Source organism: Staurois parvus, unplaced genomic scaffold (genome assembly GCF_062004578.1).
Source record: "Staurois parvus isolate SC_StPar_1 unplaced genomic scaffold, SC_StPar_1.0 ptg000509l, whole genome shotgun sequence".
Taxonomy (NCBI): Eukaryota; Metazoa; Chordata; class Amphibia; order Anura; family Ranidae; genus Staurois; species Staurois parvus.
In genome coordinates, this window is record NW_028318305.1 from 777,137 (window position 1) to 803,876 (window position 26,740).

General features: G+C 44.3%; 1 protein-coding gene across 3 annotated transcripts in view; it reads left to right on the top strand.

Annotated features, from left to right (window-relative positions):
* TBCE (tubulin folding cofactor E) overlaps positions 1-26,740 on the top strand; it is a 505,807-nt gene that overhangs the window by 329,054 nt on the left and 150,013 nt on the right. For 2 of the 3 annotated variants that reach the window (XM_089690000.1, XM_089690001.1), the window contains exons 8-9: positions 5,855-5,931; positions 9,521-9,616. In XM_089690000.1, the coding sequence (XP_089546126.1) occupies positions 5,855-5,931; positions 9,521-9,616 (173 nt within the window). The remainder of the gene's footprint in view (positions 1-5,854; positions 5,932-9,520; positions 9,617-26,740) is intronic. The other variant, XM_089690002.1, reaches the window with a different exon arrangement.

Consider the following 26,740-nt stretch of genomic DNA (forward strand, 5'->3'; position numbering starts at 1 on the left):
TGCTGGATGGGGGACCCCCAGTGGAATGATGCCGCATTACGCCACCAGTTTTGCATGGGTCTGTCGGAGTCCCTTAAGGATGAGTTAGCCAGGTTGGGCCTACCTGACTCTTTGGAGGATCTCATCACCCTGGCCATACAGATTGACCGCAGACTGCGGGAAAGCAGATTAGAGAGGTCCAGCCCAGGGCAGAGACCCACATGGGTACTTCCCCGTGCTCCAGTCCAAATCCTGCCAGGAGGAAGCCAGAACTTGGTGCCTGAGGAGATGCCAGAACCTATGCAACTCGGGTTGGCAGGACCATCATTATCAGTGGAGGAACGCCAGAGGCGACGGGCGAATAACCTATGTCTCTACTGCGGGGAGGCAGGTCATGTGGTGCGTTCTTGCCCAGCAAAACTGGGTAAGTGTGCTTCCGTGTTTTCCACCGTATCTCTAATTGTGGTAACCATGCCAATTACTTAGCCTTACCCGTTTCTTTTCAGCTTCCAGGAAGAACCGTGTCGGCAACAGCAATTATTGACTCCGGGGCATGTAGTTGCTTTGTTGATTTAGAGTTTGCCAACCAACATAGGATTCCCCTCCAGACCAGGGAACAGGGGCTAAATATCTTTTTGGCTGACAGGTCACGCATTAAGTCAGGGCTAGTGGACCGGGAGACCCCACCTATCTGTACTACGGTGGCTAACCACCATCGGAAGTTCCTCCATTTGGATACCATTGTATCCCCTCTGTTCCCAGTAATCCTGGGACTCCCTTGGTTGTGGGCACACAATCCCCAGATTGATTGGAAGACTGGGTCTATCCAGTTCCTATCATCTTACTGCCAGGAACATTGTCACGCCCTGACCTCCTTGGCTCCCCAGTCTCTCCTATGTATTGATGGGGAAGCCGAGCTCATCCAGATCATTCCCTCAGCCTACCACGACTGTTAAGATCTTTTTAGTAAACGGGGGGCTGACATTCTTCCTCCACACCGAACCTATGACTGTCCCATCGACCTCCTACCCGGATCTGAGATTCCTTTCGGACGGATATTCCCCCTATCGGAGCGGGAATTAGGGGTGCTCAAGGAATACTCCAGAAAGGGTTTAGCCGCCCCTCCACATCACCGGCCGGAGCAGGGATCTTTTTTGTAAAAAAAAAAAGGATTAGTCCCTAAGGCCCTGTATCGACTATCGTGACTTGAATAAGATTACGATAAAAAACCGTTGCCCCCTTCCCTTGGTTCCGGAACTATTCCAAAGATTAAAGACAGCAGCCATGTTTACCAAATTAGATTTGAGGGGCGCGTATAACCTAGTCCGCATAAGGGAGGGGGACGAGTGGAAGACCGCATTTCACACAAGATTTGGGCATTTTGAGTACCTTGTCTTGCCCTTCGGACTGTGCAATGCCCCAGCCACATTCCAACATTTTATTAATGACGTATTCAGAGATTACCTGGACATTTTTGTGGTCATTTACTTGGACGACATTTTGATCTTCTCCTCTTCTCTGGAAAACCATAGGGGTCATGTCAAAAGTGTGTTGGAACGTTTACGCCAACACGGGTTGTATGCTAAAGCTGACAAATGCAGCTTCAAGCAGCACAGCATTGCTTTCTTGGGGCTGATCATCACCACGGGGGTTGCGATGGATCCCCAAAAGGTCTCGGCAATTTCAGAATGGCCAGTACCCACGGACAAGAAGGGCGTGCAACAATTTATAGGGTTTGCAAACTTTTACAGAAAGTTCATCAACTTTTCGGGCCTCGTGTCTCCCATTATCCAGCTCACCAAGCAGGGGACCCGTTTCCGGTGGACCCCTGAGGCTCAAGCGGCATTTAAGACCTTAAAGGACCTGTTTACTACTGCCCCTATCTTTAGTCATCCTGACTCCTTTCTGCCTTACATTCTGGAAGTTGATCTTCGGAGAACGCAGTGGGGGCCATCCTGTCCCAGAGGAAAGGTACCAAAGAACTTATGCACCCAGTGGCATTTTTCTCAAGAAAACTTACGTCAGCGGAGAGAAATTATGACATTGGAGACCGGGAACTCCTGGCTAACAAAACAGCACTGGAGGAGTGCAGGTATCTGCTGGAAGGGGCCACACATCCAATCTTGATTTTTACAGACCACAAGAATCTGGAATACTTGAGGACAGCCAAACGCCTGAGACCACGCCAAGCAAGATGGGCACTCTTCTTCTCCCAATTTGTGTTCCACATTACTTATAGACCCAGGTCCTAGAATACAAAGCCCGACGCTCTCTTACGCATGTTTGAGGACCCAGAAGAAGTCCCTAAACCAGAAACTATCCTGTCCACAGGAATCTTTCTCGCCCTCCAAACGGAACTACGCTCCAGGCTACAGACCGCATCCATAGGAATGCCAAGCCCACCCGGGGTTTCTCTACAGAGCAAGGAGGGTCTCTTTTGGAAAGAAGGGCAAATTGTGGTTCCCGAGGAGGTCCGAACCTTAGTTCTGGGGCACTGCCATGATCATCCACTAGCAGGCCATTTTGGAGTCGCAAAAACTCTAGAGTTACTCCAGCGTACGTTCTGGTGGCCAAGCATGGCTAAAGATTGTGAACTAAACGTGAAGACCTATGCCACGTCTCAAAGGAATAAGCCCACCAGAAGTAAGGCCTTAGGTTTACTACGACCATTGCCCATACCGGATCGGCCGTGGCAGATGATCTCCATGGATTTTCTCAAGACCATTCAGCGATTTTCGTAATCGTGGATCGTTTGTCAAGGATGGCCCATTTTCTGCCACTAAAGAATACACCCTCGGCTATGGAAACGGCACAGATCTTTGTGAAGGAAGTAGTGAAGCTCCATGGAATTCCAGAAGACATTGTCTCAGACCGGGGGGTCCAATTTACGTCAAAAGTCTGGAGAGCATTATGCGAGGTTCTGGGAATCAAGCTGTCCTTCTCATCTGCCTACCACCCACAGACAAATGGGCAGACGGAAAGGACGAACCAGACCTTGGAACAGTACCTGAGATGTTATACATCTTTTCTCCAGGACGACTAGCTGGCGCTCTTGCCATTGGCTGAATTTGAATTGAATAATGCAAATGCTACGGGGCAATCCCCATTTTTTGCCAATTACGGATTTCACCCCACGTTTTTACCGGACCTGATTCCTGAAAGCCCAGTTCCTGCTACACAAAATATACTGGATTTTTTTTCTACCAATAACAAGGTACTTCAAGAAGCCATTGCAAAGGCCCAGGAGGACAGTAAAAGGGCCTTCGACAGGAGTAGAAGAGGCGAGCTAAGCCTGCAACCGGGAGACCAGGTCTGGCTAGCTACTACCAATTTGAGGATGTCTTGCCCCTCGAAAAAGCTGGAGCCGAAATTTATGGGCCCATTCCGGATAAAACTGAAGATCAATGAGGTGGCGTATGAACTGGCACTCCCAGGAATCTTCAAGATTCACCCAGTTTTTCACGTGTCATTACTGAAGCCAGCAATGCCAGATCCTTTCCCGGACCAAAGGTCCAGACCTACGGAGGCTATAACCATTAACGAACAAGAAGAATTTGAGGTTGAAGCAATCATAGATTGCAGAAAAAGAGGCGGCCAGACGCAGTTCCTGATTAAGTGGAAGGGCTATGGTCCTGAAGAGAATTCGTGGGAGCCACCCCAAAACATTCACGCCCCTGGACTTGTCCAGGAATTCTATCATAACCACCCACGGAGGAGAGATCGGTTGGGCATTCGGAGGATGCCCGTGGGGCGGCCAATGTCAGGGATCGCGGCGACAAGCGGGTCTGCGCATGCGCATAACGCTGATCCATACTAGCCAGCGGGCACTAGGACCTGGGCGGCGGCGGCCGCGCATGCGCACTCGCGGTCGCGGACGCTCGCCTGGCACCAATGACAGGGCAGGGCGCACTATTTAAACCTGCTCTGCACAGACTCTTATTGCCGTATGGTCTATTTATCCTGTGTTCCTGTATACCTGTTATTGTGATTTGTTGCTCACCCTGCCTGATCCTGACCTCTGCTGACTTCTCCTGCTGTGACCCCCTGGCTTGTTTGACCTCTCTCCTGGATATCCCTAATCTGATCTGAACTCCTGTTACCGACCCGGGCGAGTGACCTGACTACTTTTCTGCCTGCTGCCTTGTACTACGCTGACTCCACTGTTACCGACCCGGCCTGTTTGACCACGCTCACTACTCTGCAATCAATCCATCCATCCTGCACGGATCCATCCATCCTGCACGGATCCAGCCATTCCTGCTCCAGCCTTCCGCCTCTTCATGTCAGGCTCTCTACCTGCATATACCTCTGGCGGATCCCTCTACCACAGGCAGGTGTACTCAGGGGCCGCGACCTGGTCCCTGTCTGCTCCAAGTCCATCCCCACCATCAGGGGCCCTGGTGAACAAGCAGACTGTGGCTTAGACTCCGCGCTCTGGGGAATCCTGTCCTGTGGACTGCTAGAGGTACCGCCAGGCGGTTGTTGACAGAGCAGAGTGAAGGACTCCATCTTGTTTTTCCTGAAGGGAGGCAGTCTGCATGTGGCAGGGAACAGTCTGAATCTAGCAGAGAAGTGCTTAGGGTCAGTTGACTGCATGTTTAGTTATCTGCATCAGTCAGGGGAACATCCAAACTGAGGGAAGTGGCCTACAGGACAGTGTCTACACCGACAGTGTGAAGCGTTCATCGTGGGATGAACAGAGGAGCCTGTCATTTCCAGGACGATCGTTTTGGCCTTAGTGACAGGATCTGGTGAGAGTGATTTTGCCCACTGGTAGATGACAGGAACACTGCACACAGAGACATTACACTTAGCCCATACTCACCAGGCACTGGGTTGTGTAGATGGCCCTGCTAAACAGACACAGTATTTGCTTTGCTATACAAATACTGCCACAGGATTACAATTATACTTTACCATAGGAGTTTAAGTGCACCAATGAAAGTGGCTAGCTGAAGATCCCAAGATTCATCCTGTTACCTAGAAACTGAAGTTACTGGTGCCATACGGGCATGCGCATCCATATTCAGGCCTCTATATTGCATGGTGTGTGAGGGAATAGCTTCACCTTGGAAAGTAGCTATTAAGCATCAGTTGGGCACAGTGTTTGCCTATTGGGCTTGTGGTGTCGGGGGTTAGAAGGGAGAAGTTTGACACAACAGAGAGTCATTCTTCTGCTCTCCTCCTGCTTGGGCATCATAGAGCCAAATTTATGTAAAGGATTTAGACCCACTTTGAGGTTGCCATTTAAGTGTTTGCCTTTGTTCTTGGGGTTATTCACGGTTGGAATCTCCTGAAAGCAGCCTGAGTGTAAAAGTGAGCTATATTGTTTTCGGTCACAGTATTTGCTGTTCTCTTGATTCACCTAATGTATACTTGTTGTTAATGTTTATTACTTCCCATAGAGGTCTTATTGTAAAGCTGATCTCTATGGTTTATTATAAAGTGCGTGCTTTTCATTGGTCCTTGCACTTACACTATTGCCAGGTGTGTCAGTTGGAGCTGAGACAGTTCTTGGGGTTGAGAGGCAGAGTGGCGGAGTGAACAAACTTAAGCAGCCCCTTTGAGGGTATCGCTACAAACGCTTTCTGGAAAACTTTAGTTTGATCCATGTATTCTGACAGTGGAGGAGTTCAGCTGACTCCTCTGCTGTCCAAACACAATGACACAGCGGTAATGATTCTCCCATCCACCTTGATTATGTGGATGGGGGAAAACTGAGGCATGCATGGGCAGCTTTAGTTTTTTTTTAATGTGGTATGTAAAATTACTTGATAATTGCTCCTAAATTGTTCTTATATGTAGGATTCTAAAATTTTTTAAAAATGTGATAGTTATTTGTCATATCTAATTTTAACGACTTGTTTTTTGTCAGGTGTTGCAGTGTGCTGTAATGTGGCCAGTGCTTGAAGAGCTCCATCTAGCATCAAACAGCATTACCTCATTGGAAAGGTAAAGAAGTTTGTTCAGATGCATTTTTGTAGTTTAAAATTGTATATCAAAAACGATACAGCATGTCAAAGCATTTGTATAAAAAGTAATTATTAAACATATATATTTATCACGGATCAGTTTTGCTACCAACATCTCAAAGCTGTGGCTTATCTTACCATACAAGCTTTTTATGCTGAAACCTCTTACACAAAAGGTAAGCATGTCATTCCAGGGGTTTATTGCAAAATTGTACAATCTGCTTTAGATTGACCAAAACAATGAAATGTGAAGTCTTGCCTAACTCTCATACCACCACTGGCATAAGGCTTGCAGTAATAGCTGGGGGTGTTTTACACACATTTAATAAACCAACTGTTGGCTTTCTAATGAACAGCTTTACAGCCGCCAGATCACTTTCCATGACCCCCCCCCCCCTTGCAAGGGTGCATGTGTGCCCCCTGCCATGCTTCCTGGGCTCTGCTGTCCCACCTCTGGGCCTAGGACCCAAATGGTGGGTATCACCAGGTGGCCGGAGACCAGTTAACATCTGTTCACTGATCTACCCTGATAAAAATTAACCTGGAAAAGACATGTAAAATGTCAGTTCTGGTTTCTGATTCCCTTGCCCTTGCGGCCAGAAAAGAAGCTGATGGAGCATATTTTGCATTCAAATCGCTTCCATGGGAGACAGGTGAGACATCAGGGGTCCCTTATGTGATATAAATAAAGTGTTAGTTAAATAAAACAAAAAGTCTAAAGTCACACCCAAGTACTAAACACAAACCCAACCAGCCCCCTTCTACGTACAAAAGCATTGCTTATCTGGCAATATCAATAGGCATCTTGATCACCTGCTGGAAGTGGGCAAATTCCATCTGTTACATTTTGTTTCATCCTTTCGATGCCTCTCTGTCTGAGATACAGCAACTACTGGATCCACCAATTGACACCTGGCCAGCATACCAGATACTCCATTTTTTGAGGTCCACTATGGCAAAATAATTTGTATAACCCCACTCAGTTTGAAAACGTCTGCTTAGACACATCCTATGTATCTTCTATCTCAGCAGTATAAATTACTAGTTTTAACCCCTGTTGGGTTTGTTCCCCCTTATAACCGCAAGTGGGAAGAAGACAGGAAGACAACATTTTCTCCAGCCCAGATCAAACTGGCCTTACAATTTGCCAACATTTCTGCTATTACTAATACCTTTCAGGAGCAATGCTTTAAGATTTCAAGTTGTTTATCCAGGGTCCCAACTACATTACATAAAATCTTTCCACACGTACCCAATCTTTGTCGGCAGGATGAAGGCTCCTACCTGCATATCTTCTGTCAGTGCTTGAAACCCTGTCCATTTTGGGACCAAGTATGCCAATTGGTACTTCAGCTGATGACGGTTATCTAGGCACTCATCCAATTGGCTACTTGCTGTATCTCAATAGCATCCTGCTCTCATATTACAAATCCTCACTTACAGTTCACCATTTGAATGCAGCTCAGGCTTGTGTCCTGGCTCTTTGGAAACAACCTATTACTCTGCCAATTTTATTGTGGCTAAATAAATGTAACAATATTAAAAGTATGGGACATTTTAGGCCCCTAAATGTAAATGTGTCCATTTACACCTACCTACATTCAGTCCAGTCTGCTAAAAACAAATGGATAGGGATGTGTTGTCCTCCATCTTGTCGGATCGGATATCAGTTGGGTGTAAGCGGACAGGTGGTCTGTTTAAATCCCACTGGCGATAGAGGAGAGCGAGCTGTGTCCGTGTCCACTCTGCATAAGCAAAGCAGACATGGATCTGTCATCCGCCTGCTCAGTGGGAATCAGCAGACAGATTCCCTGCTGAGTAAGCGTATCTCAGGTGGGGGGGCCTTACAGCTTCTTTATATCAAAAGGAGGAGAGGTGTCACAATACGTGGTATCCGTGTTCAATGTTTTTCTTGCTCTCCTGCATATCAGGCCCCTCTGATGTGGATCCCTTAGAGTGGCCTTGATCAACCACCTGACTCTGATCAGCGGGTTTCATCTAATCTATATGCTATATTGGGTTTGGGCCAACTTGAGCCATCTCCCTCTCCCCTTGGCATACCTACTTCTCTTCATCCTCTGGTCCTCGTCGTGAACACCCCCCTCCCTTTTTTTTTTCCTTTTTTTTTTTTTGCTTTCTTTTACTTCCTGCTTCTTGGTGATATCCCTCATCCTTTTATTACTCCACATGTCCACATATGTAAAATGTTTCTTAGGAAGACTTTGTGTTTTGACATTTGGTGGCTAGCTTGCTAAGGAGCTATGCGACACCCATCTGCGGGTTCGCCTCCATTCTTTTTACAGTTTAGTGTCTTTGGAATGATACCTTTTTTTGATAGAGGCCTTGGACCCCTTGGCTTGTCCTCTATTTGTGTAACCACTGACTGTGTGTTTTTCTGTTGTTCACTGTTACATAGGACAGAGGACAAGGGGGTACTCTTTACGTCTGGAGGAAAAGAAATGTAATCTCCAGATTCTGAAAGGTTTCTTTACAGTAAGAGCTGTGAAAATGTTGAATAGACTGCCTCAAGAGTTGGTTCTGGCCAGTTCAGTGGATTGCTTTAAAAAAGGCCCGGATTCTTTCTTGGATACACCGGATATAACTGGTTAATAACATTTATAGGTAAAGTTGATCCAGGGAATATCCGATTGCCTCTCGGGGGATCAGGAAGGCACCCAGCTTGATGCCGCAAGCTGTCATAGCCAGGTGCCCACACCTAAGATGCTGGTACGGCCAATGAAAGCGGCTTCGTTTTTTAAAAAGTCTTTTTAAAAGACTTATTTTTTTAGCTTTGACTGGAGCTTTGCTTTAAGTTCTGCCAGGTGGATGTTGGGTTTCTTTTGATGCTAGTTATGGGCATAAGATGCTACAAACTACTACAAGCTGCTCTCAGAGTCTGTTGAGCCCTTCTGAGTCTGTTGAGCCCTTACCCGGCGTTTGTTTGCTGTGTTGCACACCCCTCAGTTATCCTGCTTTTAGAGGTTATTTTTATTTCATGAATGGGTTTGTAAAGTAGTTCCTCCTCCTCTCCTTCCTGAGAGGAAGGGAAGGGCACTCCACTGTAAACACTAATGCACTTTTTACATGATTGTAATCACAGCAATCACATGGCACAGAGTTTCTCTAATCAGCTCTGTGTCTTTAACTGACACTGTCTGATGATAATGGGAGCAGCAGCTTTTTGCTCATGGCAGGTGAACAACACATTTAAACCAAAGGATGTATGGTTACTTCCACCTTTCCTAGTAAGAGCACAGTCCTGCTGTTTCGTTACAATGGCTGGATGTAAGATGGTTGAGGGTGCATAGAAATTAACTGTGGTGCTCAAATGCATATTGTAGGTATACCTATTATCAATACAACCTAAGTGTATATAAAAGTTTTCAAAAACCATACATTATGTTTTAAAAGAGGTTAAAACATTTACTGTGAGACACCCTAAAATATTTACTGTCATTTTAAATTAAGTTTTATAAACATTTTATTAGGGTTTTTGTATTATTTATTGGTAACTAGTGTTTTAGTAACCCCCTTTTTAGTACAATAACAGCTCATTTTTTCTCTTACAGGCCAATCAACTGTCTCCAGTGTTTGACACTCCTTAACATATCCAACAATAGGCTTACTGATGAAAAACAGCTTTATGTATTATCAGAATTACCAAGGTGTGAAAGTTTTTCATTCTCAGCTTAATCCCTTGTATGAAAAGAAGAGTGTTGAGGTATTACTAAAGGGTACGCTTTTAATTAGAAAATGGTCTTCATTCCATGTAATTGGGATAACCATGTGCAAAATGTCTATCTTCTCTTAACATTTGTCCTGATTTTGCAGAACAAAAATTATACTAAGTAGGGTCATAAAAGCAATTGAACAGTGACCACTTACATATGGAGATGGGATCTTTATTGTAACCAGTGCATATCCAAAATAAGTCCAAAAACTACCTAAAGTGCTTCTTGGTCAGCTTATTAGATCTGGGTCCTCTTCCTCTGTAAAAAATCAGTAGTTTAGGGGTCGTGGCTTGGTGTGCAGCGCGGATGGATGCACACTAGAGGAGCTCCGTACAACCCCTGGCTTTACATCGTCTCTCGTCTCTGATGGTTTTAGCCCAGTGGACGATGAGCAAACTCACCCGATACCCCTCCGGCTCTTGTCCTTGCCGATCCTCCACTACCTCCAGTGCTCGTAGCATCCCCGACACTGAGACACGCTGATGCCTCGGACAAGATGGCACCAGATCCGAGAGACGAAAACCACAGTGAGGAATCCCAGTCCACCCCGGAGGATATGGTAAGAGACACAGACACCCCTGACCACCCTCTAATGCTCTCCGACATGACCAAAATAGCAGCGGACATTAAAAATACCTTCTCCTCTGCTATAACTGAGCTGAAGGCGGATATTTTGGCTCTGTCAGAGAAGATCAGAGAAGATGGAAAGAGCTGGTGTAAGAAGGGACAAGGCCATTGCCAGGTTGGAGAAAGTGACTGACTCTCATTCTGATCATCTAATCACGATAAATCGCCACTTAGAGGACCTTGATAACAGGGGATGGAGACACAACATCAGGGTCAGGGGAGTCCCGGAGGCAATAACATCTGATCAAATGGAGTCGTCCCTATGGTCGATTTTCAATAATCTCCTAGAAAGGTCAGCAGACATGCATATCTCTTTTGATAGAGCTTACAGGACCCTGAGAGCTCACCCGGTTGATCCTGCACCCCCAAGGGATATTATCTGTTGCCTTACAAATTATATATTAAAAGAGGAGATTTTACCAGGACCTCTTGCCCATTACCCTAAATAACAGAAGAGCTTTGCATCCTCTTCTGGAGTTACTTCGCAGTACTGGAATCCCATATAAATGGCACTTCCCCTTTGCTCTCAATGCCATGCATCAGGGGAAACAATATTACGTATGCACACCTGACGAGTTACAAGTCTTTTGCACCAATCTGCAGCTGCCTTATATTGACCTTCTGGACTGGTATCGAGAATTTAGAGATCCTCCCTTAGCCCACAGTCCACCTCATACTCCACTATCTACACCAACCAAACCACCACTGAAGAAAGGAAGACTTCACAAACACTATACTTCAGAATGACAACCTCCACCATCTGGCTCCAGACCCTTGTGAGACCATGACAATGGCTGATGGTGCAACAGCCCCATCCCATCCTTATAAATTCCATTCTGTTGGACTCTTGCCCTTCTCCCCACCCCCTTTTCCCCTCCCCATATATGAAGTTTCCACTTTTGTATGTTCAGTTATAATAGTCATGTTCATCCTTTCAATATGATACTGTATTACATTAGAAACACTGATTTGATCATAGAAGGGCTGATACATAGTTCCTTGGTGACCACCGCTGTTAAACCATGGGACTATATTGTATATCGCATCAATACAAGTTTGGTAATAGCATTCTTGTTTGTTGGTTAAACTGTCCTTTTATGGAGTTTTTTATGCACAATAAGACGGTCTGCCAAAAGCCAGGGTCTGTCAGGAGAAACCTCTGGTTTTATATAGTTATTTGACTACTTTTTTCTGGTACACTAGGTATACTCTATCATTTGTTCACCCTCCCACCTCCCCACAAGTGGGTGCATTAATTCATAGTGACAATTCTGGTCATTATATAGACTATTGCAAACCCAAATTAATAATCTCAAGGTCTTTGTATCTGGGATTGCTACCTAATATCGTCTTTGCAATTCTCCTTTATCGGTTCTTAGACTATTTCTCTATTCTTCTTTCTTTTTATTATTTTTTTTTTTTTCCAATTTTTGTATGGTCTGAATCACCTATTTCATTGCACATTAATATGGCATACTTTGCTCTTGGGAGCAATCCTACAGTGATATCTCCTAATATGCAAGGGCTGAATATTCCAGAAAAGAAAACTCAATTACTGAGGGAACTCAAAAAGACTAAACCAGCTTTTGTTTTTCTACATGAGACTCTGTAAGGGATTTCCGGCAAGAAGAATCGCGATGGGGAATGCGCATGCGCGAAATAGATCCCGCAGAAGAATTGCCGGTTGTGCACAGGCGTGCAGGAATGCGCGATTGCACACATGCACGCACACGTGCACACACACGGCGAAGATTGGCGCCAGACGGGCTATTTAAGGAGGGCCTCTGCTCAGGTTCAGTGCTGACTGGTCTTCAGCTCCCCCCTGTGTCCTGCTTGCTCCTGTACGATTCCTTTGTTGCTGACCCGGCTTGTTCCTGACCCGACTCCGATTACTCTCCTGCTCCTGGTTCCTGACTTCGGCTCTGCTCCTGACTTTGGCTTTTCCTTCTGATTCTGTACCATTCTCCTAGATTGTAAGCTCCAAGGAGCAGGGCCCTCCTATCCCTCTTGTATTGAACTGTATTGTCTCTCATTATATTGTAAAGCGCTGAGCACACTGTTGGCGCTATATAAATCCTGTATAATAATAATAATGCTGCCCGACTGTTGATGACCCCGGCTATCCTATGACCCTGTCCTGTGTCCTGGCTACCTACCTTGCTTCGCTGCACATCGGGCACTACACAGAACCTGCTCTGTCTGCTATTACAGTGCCCAAATCAGAAGATACTCTGCCTACCAAGGTCACCACCTGCAAGAGCCGCAAGCAACAACCACTGGCGCTCTTGTCCCCCTAGTCCCTAGACTCTTTCTGTTCCAACCTCAGCGGGGTCAGGGCTAGTGACACAAGTGAGGCCGACCTTGTCAGTTCAGTCTCCCATCAGGCACGTGACAGTACCAGTCAGCCAATGATGGAGTGTGAAAGGGAGGCCTCTCAGCTGGGGGACATTCACCACTCAGTAACTACCTTGTTCAACGTGATACACGATTTACAGAAAAACTTTGAACACCTGGAGAGTAAACTGCGAACCGACTGTAATGTCCTCATAGACACAGATCTCATGGCCACCTTTGATGCAGTCACTCAAACAGAGACCATTATGATCTTTGAAACCTCTGCCCTACCGGAACCCCGGATGCCTTTCTTTACAGGGGACTGCAGGAAGTTCAGGACTTTTTGTAACTCCTGTGAGTTATATTTTTCCCTGCTCCCCAGGACCTTTTCGTCATCTAACACTAAGGTGGGATTTATTATCACACTTCTTAGAAATGAACCTCAGTCCTGGGCTTACCATCTCCGTGAACAACATGATCCGGCCCTAGCTTCAGTGGACATATTCTTTACAGCGATGGCAAAAATCTATGACGATACCTTCTGGCGCCAAACCGCCGAAACTATGCTCAGTAAGCTACAGCAAGGCCCGAGACCTGTGGAAGAATATGTCACTGATTTCCGCATCTGGAGTTCTGATACTCAGTGGAACGAGTCTGCTTTCCGCTATCAGTTCCGTCTCGGTCTTTCTGATACCCTGAAGGATGAGCTGGCCTGAGTGGGGGTACCAACCAGGTTGGAGAGTCTGATAGACCTGATGATTCATATTGACCGTCGGTTTCGGGAAAGGCAGGGTGAGAAGACTAACGGGAAGATTCTAATATGCTCCGAAAATGGGCCCTCTTCAAATGTTGTTTCATCAGAATTGCCCACCAATCCAGCTAGGAGACGTTTCTGGAGACCGTAGTTATCCGCAGCAGAACGCCTTCGACGGCAGAAGTTCAACCTCTGCCTCTACTGTGGTGATGCGGGTCATTTTGTGGCTACCTGCCTGGCAAAATCTCATAAGCCCTCTCCCAACTGTTTCTACATGATGCACCCTCAAAGGGCAAGCCGGACGCATCTCTCTTTTCATCTGCAGCTACACCTGGCCGAAAGGACAATCACGGTCCCAGCCATCATAGACTCGGGTGCTTGTAGCTGTTTTAAGGATGCTCACTTCGCTACTCAAAACCAGATTCCACTCCATACTAAAGCACAAAGACTTGCAGTTCATCTGGCAGACGGATCTGGTATCAGTTCTGGCCCTGTAACACAGGAAACTGTGCTAATATTCTGCTACTCTCCTTCAGGACACCAGGAATTCCTATGTCTAGGCATTATTACCTCCCCGATTTTTCCAGTTACTCTCGGCATGCCTTGGCTAAGAGCCCACAACCCAACCATCAATTGGTTTTCTGGATAAATCTTCTTTCCTTCAGAATATTGTCTCCTAAAGAGACAAATGAGGCAACTCCTCTTCTCAGCATTCACTCTGATCCTGAAACCATGAAACTTGTTCCTGTAGTATATCACGAGTATCTAGACGTGTTCAATAAGAAAAGTGCCAACACCCTTCCTCCTCATCGCTCCTATGACTGTCCAATTGAGCTCCTGCCTGGCGCCGAAATTCCTTTCGGTAGAATTTATCACTTATCTGAAGCCGAATTAGAGGTCCTCCGGGAATATATAGACGAACGTTTGCAAAAAGGCTTTATTCGGCCTTCTACATCACCAGCAGGAGCCGGCATCTTCTTTGTTGAGAAGAAGGATCACACTCTTAGACCTTGTATTGGCTACCGTGACCTAAACAAGATAACGGTCAAGAATCGCTATCCCCTGCCACTGATCCCCGAATTATTTTAAAGGCTGCGAGGAGCATGCTTCTTCTCAAAACTGGACCTGAGGGGCGCTTACAACCTAGTGAGAATTCGGGAAGGTGACGAATGGAAGATGGCCTTTAGAACCCGATTTGGACACTTCGAATATCTGGTAATGCCTTTTGGTCTCTGTAATGCCCCAGCAACCTTCCAACACCTGGTAAATGATATATTTCGAGACTATCTGGATCTATTTCTAATCGTTTATCTGGACGACATCCTGGTTTTCTCCAGTTCCATAGATAGTCAAATATCTTCTGCATCCTGTTGCATTTTTCTACCGGAAATTAAGTGTTTTTGAAAGGAATTATGATGTGGGAGACAGAGAGTTACTAGCCATTAAGGAGGCACTGGAAGAATGGCACTATTTACTGGAGGGAGCATCTCATCCCATTCTCATCTTCACAGATCATAAAAACCTAGAGTACCTGAACACGGCAAGACGCCTCAGGCCATGACAAGCAAGATGGGCACTATTTTTCTCTCGTTTCACCTTCCATCTGCCGTACCATCCTGAATGTAAGAATGGTAAACCTGACGCACTCTCCCATATGTTTCCCAACCCAATTGTGCAGTCTGAACCCGACACAATTTTGCCAGCCCAAAACTTCTTACTCCTCCAGACAGACCTTGTCACGCAAATAAAAGAAGCCTTGGATAATCATCCACCTCCCATAAGTATGCACCTGCAATTAAGGGACGGTCTGTACTTCCACAAGGAACAGATCTTTGTGCCCGAAGAACTCTGGACTCTTATTCTCCAGAGATGTCATGACCATCCATTAGCAGGTCACTTTGGGATTCACAAAACTTCTGAGTTGGTCTCTCGCTCTTTCTGGTGGCCAAACACAGTAAAGGATTGCCAGGACTATGTGAAATCTTGCACAGTCTGCCTGAGGAATAAGTCTGATAAAGCCAAGACTTGGGGCCTATTGGAATCCTTGCCCGTACCGGAAAAACCTTGGAGCATGATCTCAATGGATTTTATTGTTGAACTTCCCCATCTGAGTGATTCACCACTATCTTCGTAATAATTGATCACCTGTCCAAGATGGCTCACTTCACCTTGAAAGGGACTCCGTCTGCCACGGAAACTGCCTCCGTTTTTTTACATCAAGGAGATCGTAAGACTACATGGCGTTCCCCTGAATATTGTGTCTGATCAAGGAGTTACAAATTTGGAAAGCTCTGTGAGGCATTAGAGATCGAGTTACGCTTCTCATCTGCTTACCACCCACAAACAAATGGACAAACGGAAAGGACAAACCAAACTCTGGAGCAATACCTCCAATGCTTCTCATATTCACAAGATGACTGGGCATCGCTCCTTCCATTAGCGGAATTTGCCTATAATAATTCCATTCATTCCGCTACCAAGCAATCTCCCTTTTTCACTAACTACGGATACCAACCCTCCTTTCTTCCAGAAATACCAGTGGAGGCCGCTGTTCTGGCAGTACAAGAAAGGATGGAGTTCCTCAGGAGGAACGGCGAAGTTCTACAAAGGATGATTTCTGAAGCTCAGGCGAGCAACAAGAAATTTTTTGATAGAAAGAGAAGGGGCAACTTGGAACTGAAACAAGGGGATAAAGTCTGGCTATCCACAGCTAATCTGAAATTAAGTTGTCCATCAAGGAAGCTTGGTCCAAGATAGCTGGGACCATTTACTATCAACAGAAAGGTGAACCCTGTGGCTTTTGAATTACCTACTAACTTGAAGATTCACCCAGTATTCCATTGCTCCTTGTTGAAACCACACATCCCAAGTGGGTTTCTCAACCAGAATTCGGAGGCGCCTGCTCCACTGCTGGTCGAGGGGAATGAAGAGTATGAGGATGAGGCTATCTTGAACTGTAGGAAGAGGGGCGGACAGACCCAGTTCCTCATCAAATGGAAAGGTTATGGACCAGAGGATAACTCCTGGGAACCATCCACCTCTGCTATAACTGAGCTGAAGGTGGATATTTTGGCTCTGTCAGAGAAGATCAGAAAAGAGCTGGTGTAAGAAGGGACAAGGTCATTGCCAGGTTGGAGAAAGTGACTGACTCTCATTCTGATCATCTAATCACGATAAATCGCCACTTAGAGGACATTGATAACGGGAAGGAGACACAACATCAGGGTCATGGGAGTCCCGGAGGCAATAACATCTGATCAAATGGAGTCGTCCCTATGGTCGATTTTCAATAATCTCCTAGAAAGGTCAGGAGACATGCATATCTCTTTTGATAGAGCTTACAGGACCCTGAGAGCTCACCCGGTTGATCCTGCACCCCCAAGGGATATTATCTGTTGCCTTACAAATTATATATTAAAAGAGGAGATTTTACCAGGACCTCTCGCCCATTACCCTAAATAACAGAAGAGCTTTGCATCCTCTTCTGGAGTTACTTCGCAGTAAGGGATTCTGTAAGGGATTTCCGGCAAGAAGAATTGCGGTCGGGAACGCGCATGCGCGAAAGAGATCCCGCAGAAGAACTGCCAGTTGTGCGCAGGCGCGCAGGAATGCGCGATCGCACACATGCACGCACACGTGCACGCACACGGCGAAGATTGGCGCCAGATGGGCTATTTAAGGAGGGCCTCTGCTCAGGTTCAGTGCTGACTGGTCTTCAGCTCCCCCCTGTGTCCTGCTTGCTCCTGTACGATTCCTTTGTTGCTGACCCGGCTTGTTCCTGACCCGACTCCAATTACTCTCCTGCTCCTGGTTCCTGACTTCGGCTCTGCTCCTGACTTTGGCTTTTCCTTCTGATTCTGTACCATGCTGCCCGACTGTTGATGACCCCGGCTATCCTATGACCCTGCCCCTGTCCTGTGTCCTGGCTACCTACCTTGCTTTGCTGCACATTGGGCACTACACAGAACCTGCTCTGTCTGCTATTACAGTGCCCAAATCAGAAGATACTCTGCCTACCAAGGTCACCACCTGCAAGAGCCGCAAGCAACAACCACTGGAGCTCTTGTCCCCCTGGTCCCTAGACTCCCTCTGTTCCAACCTCAGCGGGGTCAGGGCTAGTGACACAAGTGAGGCCGAGATCGTCAATTCAGTCTCCCATCACGTACGTGACAGACTCATTTTATAGCTCACTCTGTCCCAAAATTGACAACTTCTTATTTTCCTTGGGCATATCATGCCCCTGACCCTCATGCGAAAACAAGAGGGGTATCCATTCTCATAGGACGAGATTCAGGGTTTGAATACATTCAGCATTTAGTAGATCCAAATGGCAGATATCTCTTTCTCAAAGGGAAATGCCATGGTGTTCAGATAACATTAGCAAATGTTTATTTTCCTAACAAAGCACATGTGATGTTTTGCCGTAAAATAATAGATGAGCTTACTGGATTTGCTTTTGGTTGTATACTTTTGGGTGGTGATTTTAACATCCCGCTAGACCCACTCCAGGATACCTCCATTGGCAAATCTGTAATTTCTTTTAAGATACTGAAACAAATAAAAACCTTACATGGATCTTTGACATTGATAGACTAGTGGCGAACTGTACACCCCTCTGACTGAGATTATACATTTTACTCAGCAGTACACAAAAAGTACTCCAGAATTGGTTTATCACCCAGAGGGATTTGCGCACTTTAGAAAAGGGGGATATTGGGGTACAAACTATTTCTGATCATGCACGCATATCCATTTCATTAAACTGTCAAAAAGCAGCCCGTAGGGTGTGCAACTAGAGATTGAACCCAATATTACTATAGGACCCCTCCAATTGGACTCAAATTACTAACTCCCTCCAACTTTATTTCAGAGAGAACTCTGGACCATATATATCGCCTTCAGATATTTAGGAATTAGGCTTACTCCTCAATTATCCGACCTTCGCCAAGTTAGTTAACTTGGTGAAGGTCGGATAAACCACTCCTCCAAAAGATCTCTCAAAACTTGTCAAATTGGACTACAAATCCCCTTTCATGGTTCGGCCAGGCAGCTTTGATCAAAATGACACTCCTGCCTAGAATTTTATATTACTCTCATACCCTACCTTTTCACATACCCCTTAGCTTTTTTAAACAACTACAGTCAACAAAATGTTACTTTATCTGGTCCCATAATAGACCTAGAATTAATTTACTGCTTATTTCCAAACCTAAAAATGCTGGAGGCATATGCCTTCCTAATTCCTTACACTACTATTACGCTTCAGTAATAACCAGAGTGATTGATTGGAACTGCCATAAAGATAGTAAGGACTGGGTACACTTAGAAGCCCTTAGTACTTCCACTTCTTTGAGGTTTCTACCCTGGGTTCCAGGAAAAAAAATATTCACCTTGAGTTAAACATCAATTGATCGGTTCCACTCTAGCGGTGTTTAGCAAAGCATCTAAGATGTTTGATATAGATTCATCTCCAGGCCCATTAACACCTATAATATATAACCCAGATCTTATCCCAGGACAAATTCTGGCCCTCATTGGGTAATTGCACAATGTTTAGATGGAAGTAAATGTAAAGGGTTTGAACAATTGAAAAACTAATTAAATACACCTGCCTTTAGTTATGTCCAGTTGCGCACCTATATTTATTCTTGTCATAGAAGAAATAATTTTTTTAGACCCTTGACTCCCTTTGAATCTACTTGTCTGAAAGGCACAATGACAGAGAAAGTAATATCCCTAATATATAAATGACTGCAGACCTCCAAGGAATGCTTGCATCTTGGCCCATAAATGTTCGCTAGGAACTGGATTTCAGGAAACCTCTTATAAACTATTGACCAATTAGTATGCAACCCCAAGTAAGTTGAATCATTTGTTTCCATTGTCATCTGATATTTGTTGGAGATGTGGCCTACACAAATGTACCATGTTACAGATCTGGTGGGAGTGTCCACTACTGTACTGAACGGAAGTTTGCAATATGATTAAATCTATCACGGGGACCTCCCTGGAGCTCAACCCAGGCTGCTGTCTGCTCCATATTAACCATTGTTCACTTAAACAATACAAACACCCTCTGGTAGGGCATTAGCTGAATGCTGCCAAATGTATTATTCCTCGCCAAAATGCATGTATACTCCCAAGATTAAAGAATGGCTTTGCACTGTTGAAGAAATAAGTGACATGGAGGAAACTGTAGCAATCTTCAATAATACCTCTGGTAAGTACCATGCAATGTAGAGGCCCTGGGTTATATTCCGTTACTCGGATTTTTATGATCGTCTCTACACTGGCTGATTGGGCTGATATTCAAAAGTCACTTTTTTGCCTTTTTATGATTGAGTTGTGCTTGACCATGCTACATACCATACAGTGATTTATGATTTATTTTCTCTTTTTATTTACTCTCATATATCTTTTATGTCATATTTCTCTCCTCCATATAAAAACAAAATATTTTTTAAGACTGAAACGCAGTGTTAGCTGCTGTACTGTAGTTCATTGTTTCACTAAGGCTTAATTACTGATACATTTGTTTATCTATGCTTTTGTTCCATGTACTACTTGTTTATTTTTGTACAATGCTTTTTGCTACAAATAAATCTATAATGGGGAAAAAAAAAATCAGTAGTCTTAGAAGGGCAAAAATGTACCTGTAGGGAGAAAAGATGTCTTACTGATCTATCCTCTGTCTTTTGAGGTTCCTAGGTGAGGGTGACATAAAATCTATCTGCAGAGATTCTGGGAGCAATGAAGATTTTGGCTCCATGCATACTGGCTTAAAAAACACAGAGGAGTTTAGTTTTTTGCCGGTAGAAGAAACTGTTGTTGTATGTGTCTATTCATATTAGGTAGTCTAGAGGCATTTTTTAATCTCAGCGTTTAGAGGCAGAAAAAAAACCTCCTGTTTTGCATTTTGAGAACATTTTTCTTACAGAGGAAAAAACGCCAAATACTCCTAAATGTTGATAAACGCTTCTAAATGCTAGTAAAAAAACATTCAAAATTAGCATTTTTTTCTGCCAGTGTGCATGGAGCCTTCAAATCACTCCCCATACCCTCCTCCCCCCCCCCCACCCCTCTCTCCTCCCCAATTTCCCCCTCCCCCCACAGCCCACCCCTACCCCTTTAGGCCTATGATTTGCCTACGAATCATTTGTGGTCCTAATCCCACCCTTGATTCAACTTTATAGTGAAGCTCTGACCATGTACTTCTTCCAGGTTGTTAGTCCCATCTCCCTTATCCCGCCTTTCTCTACATCATTATTTCTGCTATTTGTTCCCTCTAGGACAGTGGTTCTTAACCTTTTTGGAGGTACTGAACCCCACCAGTTTCATATGCGCATTCACCGAACCCTTCTTAATTGGAAAAATAAAATATGATTTTTAAAATTCAAAACATAGGTATATATTTATACATAGGTGCACAAAATGAACAAAACCATTAAGAACAAAGAACAAAACCATTAAAACATGATTTTCACACAAAAACAAAATAATGAATATTTACCGCAAATCAGTGTGACTTCTGCTGTTGTCTTTCAGAGGCCAGTTCAGAAATGCGCGGCATTACCTTGGCAAGTGCCACTCTCATGTCATTTTTGCAACAAAGTCTGTTCCTTTTCTTCGTCTTTATGTCCAGCATCCTCGAAAAGGATTGCTCGCAAAGATATGTTGTAACAAACGGTATGAAAATTCATCCCCCATAGTAATTCATCCCCCATATAGTAATTCATCCCCCATATAGTAATTCATCCCCCATAGTAATTCATCCCCCATATAGTAATTCATCCCCCATATAGTAATTCATCCCCCATAGTAATTCATCCCTCATAGTAATTCATTTCCCATATAGTAATTCATCCCCCATATAGTAATTCATCCCCCATAGTAATTCATCCCCCCATATAGTAATTCATCCCCCATATAGTAATTCATCCCCCCTATAGTAATTCCTTCCCCATATAGTAATTCATCCCCCATATAGTAATTCATCCCCCATATAGTAATTCATCCCCCATAGTAATACATCCCCCATATAGTAATTCATCCCCCATATAGTAATTCATCCTACATATAGTAATACATCCCCCATATAGTAATTCATCCCCCATATAATAATTCATCCCCCATATAGTAATTCATCCCCCATAGTAATACATCCCCCATATAGTAATTCATCCCCCATATAGTAATACATCCCCCATATAGTAATTCATCCCCCATATAGTAATTCATCCCCCCTATAGTAATTCATTCCCCATATTAATTCATCCCCCATATTAAGTCCCCAAGTCCCCCCTGTGTCAATTCACTTACCTTTGCTCCGCGCGTTCCTCTCGCTGTATTCCCGCGCCGTTCCGGTCTTCAGGGCGGACTGTGAGAGGAGCCTAGCTCTTCTCACGTTCGTCACGCTGCCCCGCCTACACACATCCTGACAGCCAATCACTGGCTATCAGGATGTGAGTGGCAGCGAGACTGGCCAATCATTGCATTTGAGTCCCTGCCGCCCGAGAGGAGGGAGGGGAGCGGGCGCCCGGCACACAAGAGCCGCGGCTTGCCGACCACTGGGCTAAGCGATGTTGCGTGACCACCTGTAGCCAATGATGGACAAGCGGGGCATGTCATCACAAATCATATGAGTCGGGTGTGGGTCACCTCCGCCGAACCCCCGAGACTGACTCACCGAACCCCTGGGGTTCGATCGAACCCAGGTTAAGAACCACTGCTCTAGGAGCTACCTGCCCCCCTCTCTTTTTCTATGCCCTTCATCTCCCTCTCCTCCCCCCACCCAGGAATGACTATTTTCTGCAACTTGAGTCTTTCACAAAAATCTCTCAAGTCCTCTGGGAATCTCATTCTTGCTGAACGATCGTTTTTCCAACCGATTAAACATGCTGGGAATCCCCAGCTATAACTAACGTTCTGCTTTCTCATTTGTTCAAGTAATAGTTTCAATGTTCTCCTTCTTGTTAAAGTTTCCACTGCTAGGTTAGCAACAATCTGCAAATTTATATTGCCATATTTTATTGCTGCCCTTCCTTTTATATTCTTCCGAATCTCTTTATCATGGTAATAATGAAATTGTACAGTCACGTCTCTCGAATTTTCTCTTCTACCTTCTTGCCATAATCTTCCGATTCTACAGTTGTGTTAAAAATAATAGCAGTCAGACATCACTAACCTGATCAATCACTGTTTTTGGTAGAAATGATATTTCTACATGGCAAATAATTTACTAGCAGGTGTAGTAGAGTAATAGAAATCCAACAGTCATGACATGCATGCTGGAAGGCAGCAAATGTTGTACATGCTGGTTACAATGCATTTCTCTCTGAAATTCTGAGGAAAATGGGTCGTTCCAGACATTGTTCAGAAGAACAGTGTACCTTGATTAAAAAGTTGATTTGGAGAGGGGAAAACATATAAAGAAGTGCAGAAAATGATAGGCTGCTCAGCTAAAATGATCGCAAATGCTTTAAAATGGCAACCAAAACCTGAAAGACGTGGAAGAAAGCAAAAAACTACCATTCGAATGGATAGACTAGCCAAAATGGCAAGGACTCAGCCAACAATCAGCTCCAGGAAGATCAAAGAAGTTCTAAAGTTACCTGTGAGTACTGTTACAATTAGAAGACTCCTATGTGAAGCCAAGCTATCTTCAAGAAGCCCCTGCAAAGTCTCACTGTTGAAAAAAAGACATGTGCTGAAGAGGTTACAATTTACCAAAGAGCACATTGACTGGCCTAAAGAGAAATGGCGCAACATTTTGTGGACTGATGAAAGTAAGATTGTTCTTTTTGGGTCTAGTGGCCGGAGACAGTTTGTCAGACAACCTCCAAACACTGAATTCAAGCCACAGTACACTGTGAAGACAGTGAAGCATGGTTGCGCAAGCATCATGATATGGGGATGTTTCTCATACTACGGTGTTGAGCCTATTTATCGCATGCCAGGGATCATGGATCAGTTTGAATACATCAGAATACTTGAAGAGGAAAGCTGCCTTATGCTGAAGAGGAAATGCCCTTGAAATGGGTGTTCCAACAAGACAACGACCCCAAACACACCAGTAAACGTGCAACATCTTGGTTCTAGACCAACAAGATTGACGTTATGGAGTGGCCAGCCCAATCCCCAGATCTTAATCCAAAAGAAAACTTGTGGGGGGGACATCAAAAATGCAGTTTCTGAGGCAAAACCAAGAAATAGAGAAGAACTGTGGAATGTAGTCCAATCATCCTGGGCTGGAATACCTGTTCACAGGTGCCAGAGGTTGGTTGACTCCATGCAACACAGATGTACAGCAGTTCTCAGAAACAGTGGTTATACAACTAAATATTAATTAAGTGATTCAAAAGAAAGCAAAATCTTCAAACATTTTTCAGTATATATAGTGAATGTTTGTTTGTAAAGAAGAATACAAACACTGCTATTTTTTTGAACAGTCTAACATTCACTTTTCTTCAATTTATTTAGAGGAACAACACAAATTTGATATATTTTTCTTCATGTTTTGATATGGAATAGAATGTGTAGTGTTCCCAATGCATTTGTGTGTATGGAAATAAAAACTATTAGAAGGATTTTGAGCTTTCACTTTATTCACTTTTTTCAACACACTGCTATTATATTGATATACTTTATCACTTTTAATTAGCTCTGTTGCGAGTCTGTCCATTACTATTACAAGCATTTTCACTATTGTTTCCATTAAAATTTCTCCTTGGGAAATCTCTGGGAAACCTCGAATCCTTAAATTGCATCTTCTATCCCTGTTCTCCTGATTTTCCAATTTATATAGCAGATTCCTCTCTTCTTTTCTCATTTTTGTAATCTGTCTCTCTAAATTTATTATGGCTTGGGCATGTTTATCCAATTTTTCCTCCGTGTCTTCTACCCTCTTCAATACCTGCCCCAGGTCTTTGTGCATTTTCGCCATCTCCTGTTTTATTGACTTTTCTAACCCTTTAAACATTTCTGCAATTTCTGTTTTAGTGGGTAATTGAGAGTTCTTTTTTTGTTCTTTTATGTTCTCCAAATCCGCTGTTTTTCCTAGATCTCCTTCCTCTATATCTTGACTAATGTTTGTCCTTTCCAGGGATAATCTAGAGCATTCTCCAGTGCTGTTTTCCATCTCTGTTCTTCCACTTATTCCTTGCTGTCTCTCGGGGGTCTGTTTCTCTTGTTGGGGTATATATTTTTTAATTGAGCTTGCCTGGGAGGCCATTGGCCCTCCTCCTTTTATCCCTTTATTTTTCATACTGTTGAAATTTTTTTTTCCTTTTTTACCCTCTCTCCCCTTCCTATAGACCCTCTGTTAGTATCCAGTCCCCTTTTTGGTCCTATCGATTTTAATTTGTCCTCCTTCCACCTCTTCTTTTGACAGGATCCCCTGGGTTCAGTCCCCTGGGTGCCTCCCCCCCTCAGATTTACTTTACTGTTCCAATCAATTATATTAAGTTATTTCATGCTCTCCTCCTCCATCCTCAGCCGCACTCTCACTCTCCGTCTCCTGCCGGCCAGCACATCCTGGAAGGGTCCGTACGCCTCACTCTCCTCCACAGGGGACCACTCCCGCTCCCAGGTAGCTCACGGCGGCTGCTCCTAGGGGATTTCCTCCTGTGCTCTAGCGGGACATTGGAGACGCCTAGTGCTGGGAGATCTCACATTGATCTCCCGCTTGGCACCATGTTCAGGCTCCTCCCAACCACACTGTCTTTTTCTAGAGCTTGTGTTTTTCTTGTGGTTACCTATGGATTTCCCTTTGAATCACAAACAATTCTTCTGGCAGTTGTGGCTGTCTTTTTTGGTCTACCTGTACTTGACTTGGTATCAAGAGATCCCCAAACTTTCCACTTCTTACTAGGTGATTTAACAGTACTGATTGGCAGATTCAAGGCTTTGGACATCTGTTTATGTCCTTTTCCATCTTTATGAAGTTCCATTACTTTGTTATGTAGGACTTTTGACAGTTCTTTTCTGATCCCCATAGCTCAGTATCTAGCCTAGTCAGTGCTTCCACGTAAGAGCTAACAAACTCATTTACTATTTATGCACTGACACTAATTGCAATTTAAAAAGCCACAGATGTGGGACATTAACCTCTAATTGGCATTTTAACTTGTGTGTGTCACCTTGTGTGTCTGTACCAAGGCCAAACATTCCAGGGTATGTAAACTTTTGATCACGGCCATTTCGGTGATTTCTGTTATTATGATTTAAAAAAGAGCCAAACAACTATTTGATAATAAATGGCTTCATATGATAATCATCCTTCAATGAACGAGAATTTTTTGGCATGATCAGGCATATTTTCAATATCAATGCCAAAATTTCACAATTTATGCCAGGGTATGCAAACTTTTGAGCACAACTGTATACAGTATCACACTGTGTTTCCCACTGGGAAAATGCCCTGAAAGTAATTCACAGATGGTATCTTACTCCACATGTCGCCTATATACCCGCCAACTTCATCTGAGTGTTGGCGTAAGTGCAGCCAAAGGGGTAACTCGATTCATATTCTTTGGCATTTTAAGTCTATTACTAGCTTTTGGAATGCACTTTTTACATTGATATCGTCAATCACTGGCATACTCACTACTTCCGAGCCATATTTAGCTTTATTGGGCATCACAATTGGTGTGATGTTGTGTAACGGAACCGGACCCGACTGCACTTGGGTACTTCCGTTAGACTCCTGCTTCCCTGTTCGAACACAAACCACGGACACCACTCTTGAACGAAAACCAGGAAATAGACTGTTTTATTTTAACATAGATACAAGATATATACACAGGGCAGGGCAATACATACCCAGTAACAAGAAACGCATCAGCAGGCAGTCTCAGGGGGAAGGGCTGCTGGAAACACCCCCCCACCAAGCCAATATACAAACACATACATCCCATAATAGTTTGCTCCCAAGAAAAACACACAATAGAACAAAAGGATGCAGTCACATGGCATTAAACAATGAACAACCCCCACCTATACATGTCTACAAAATATCAGGACATTTCACCCTGCACCCCTAACAGGCACTGGGTGACTTACACATAAGAAGGCTATGGGGAGCTGAGACAGGGGTCTCCCCGCCCCTCCAAAGTGAGCTGTGTTCCCTGAGCCCCCCACCTAAAGTGACTCTCGTCACGTTTCCCTACACAACTCCAAAAGGTGGTAACACATATACTTACAGCTACTTGTCTTACAATTATGAATAGATGGAAATTAATAGAGGCACCCACGTTATCTGAAGTATCTTGGAACCTTTACTAAGTACATGTTTGTATTTTGTCTTTTACGATTATTAATAAAAATTATTGAAGAGAAAACATATA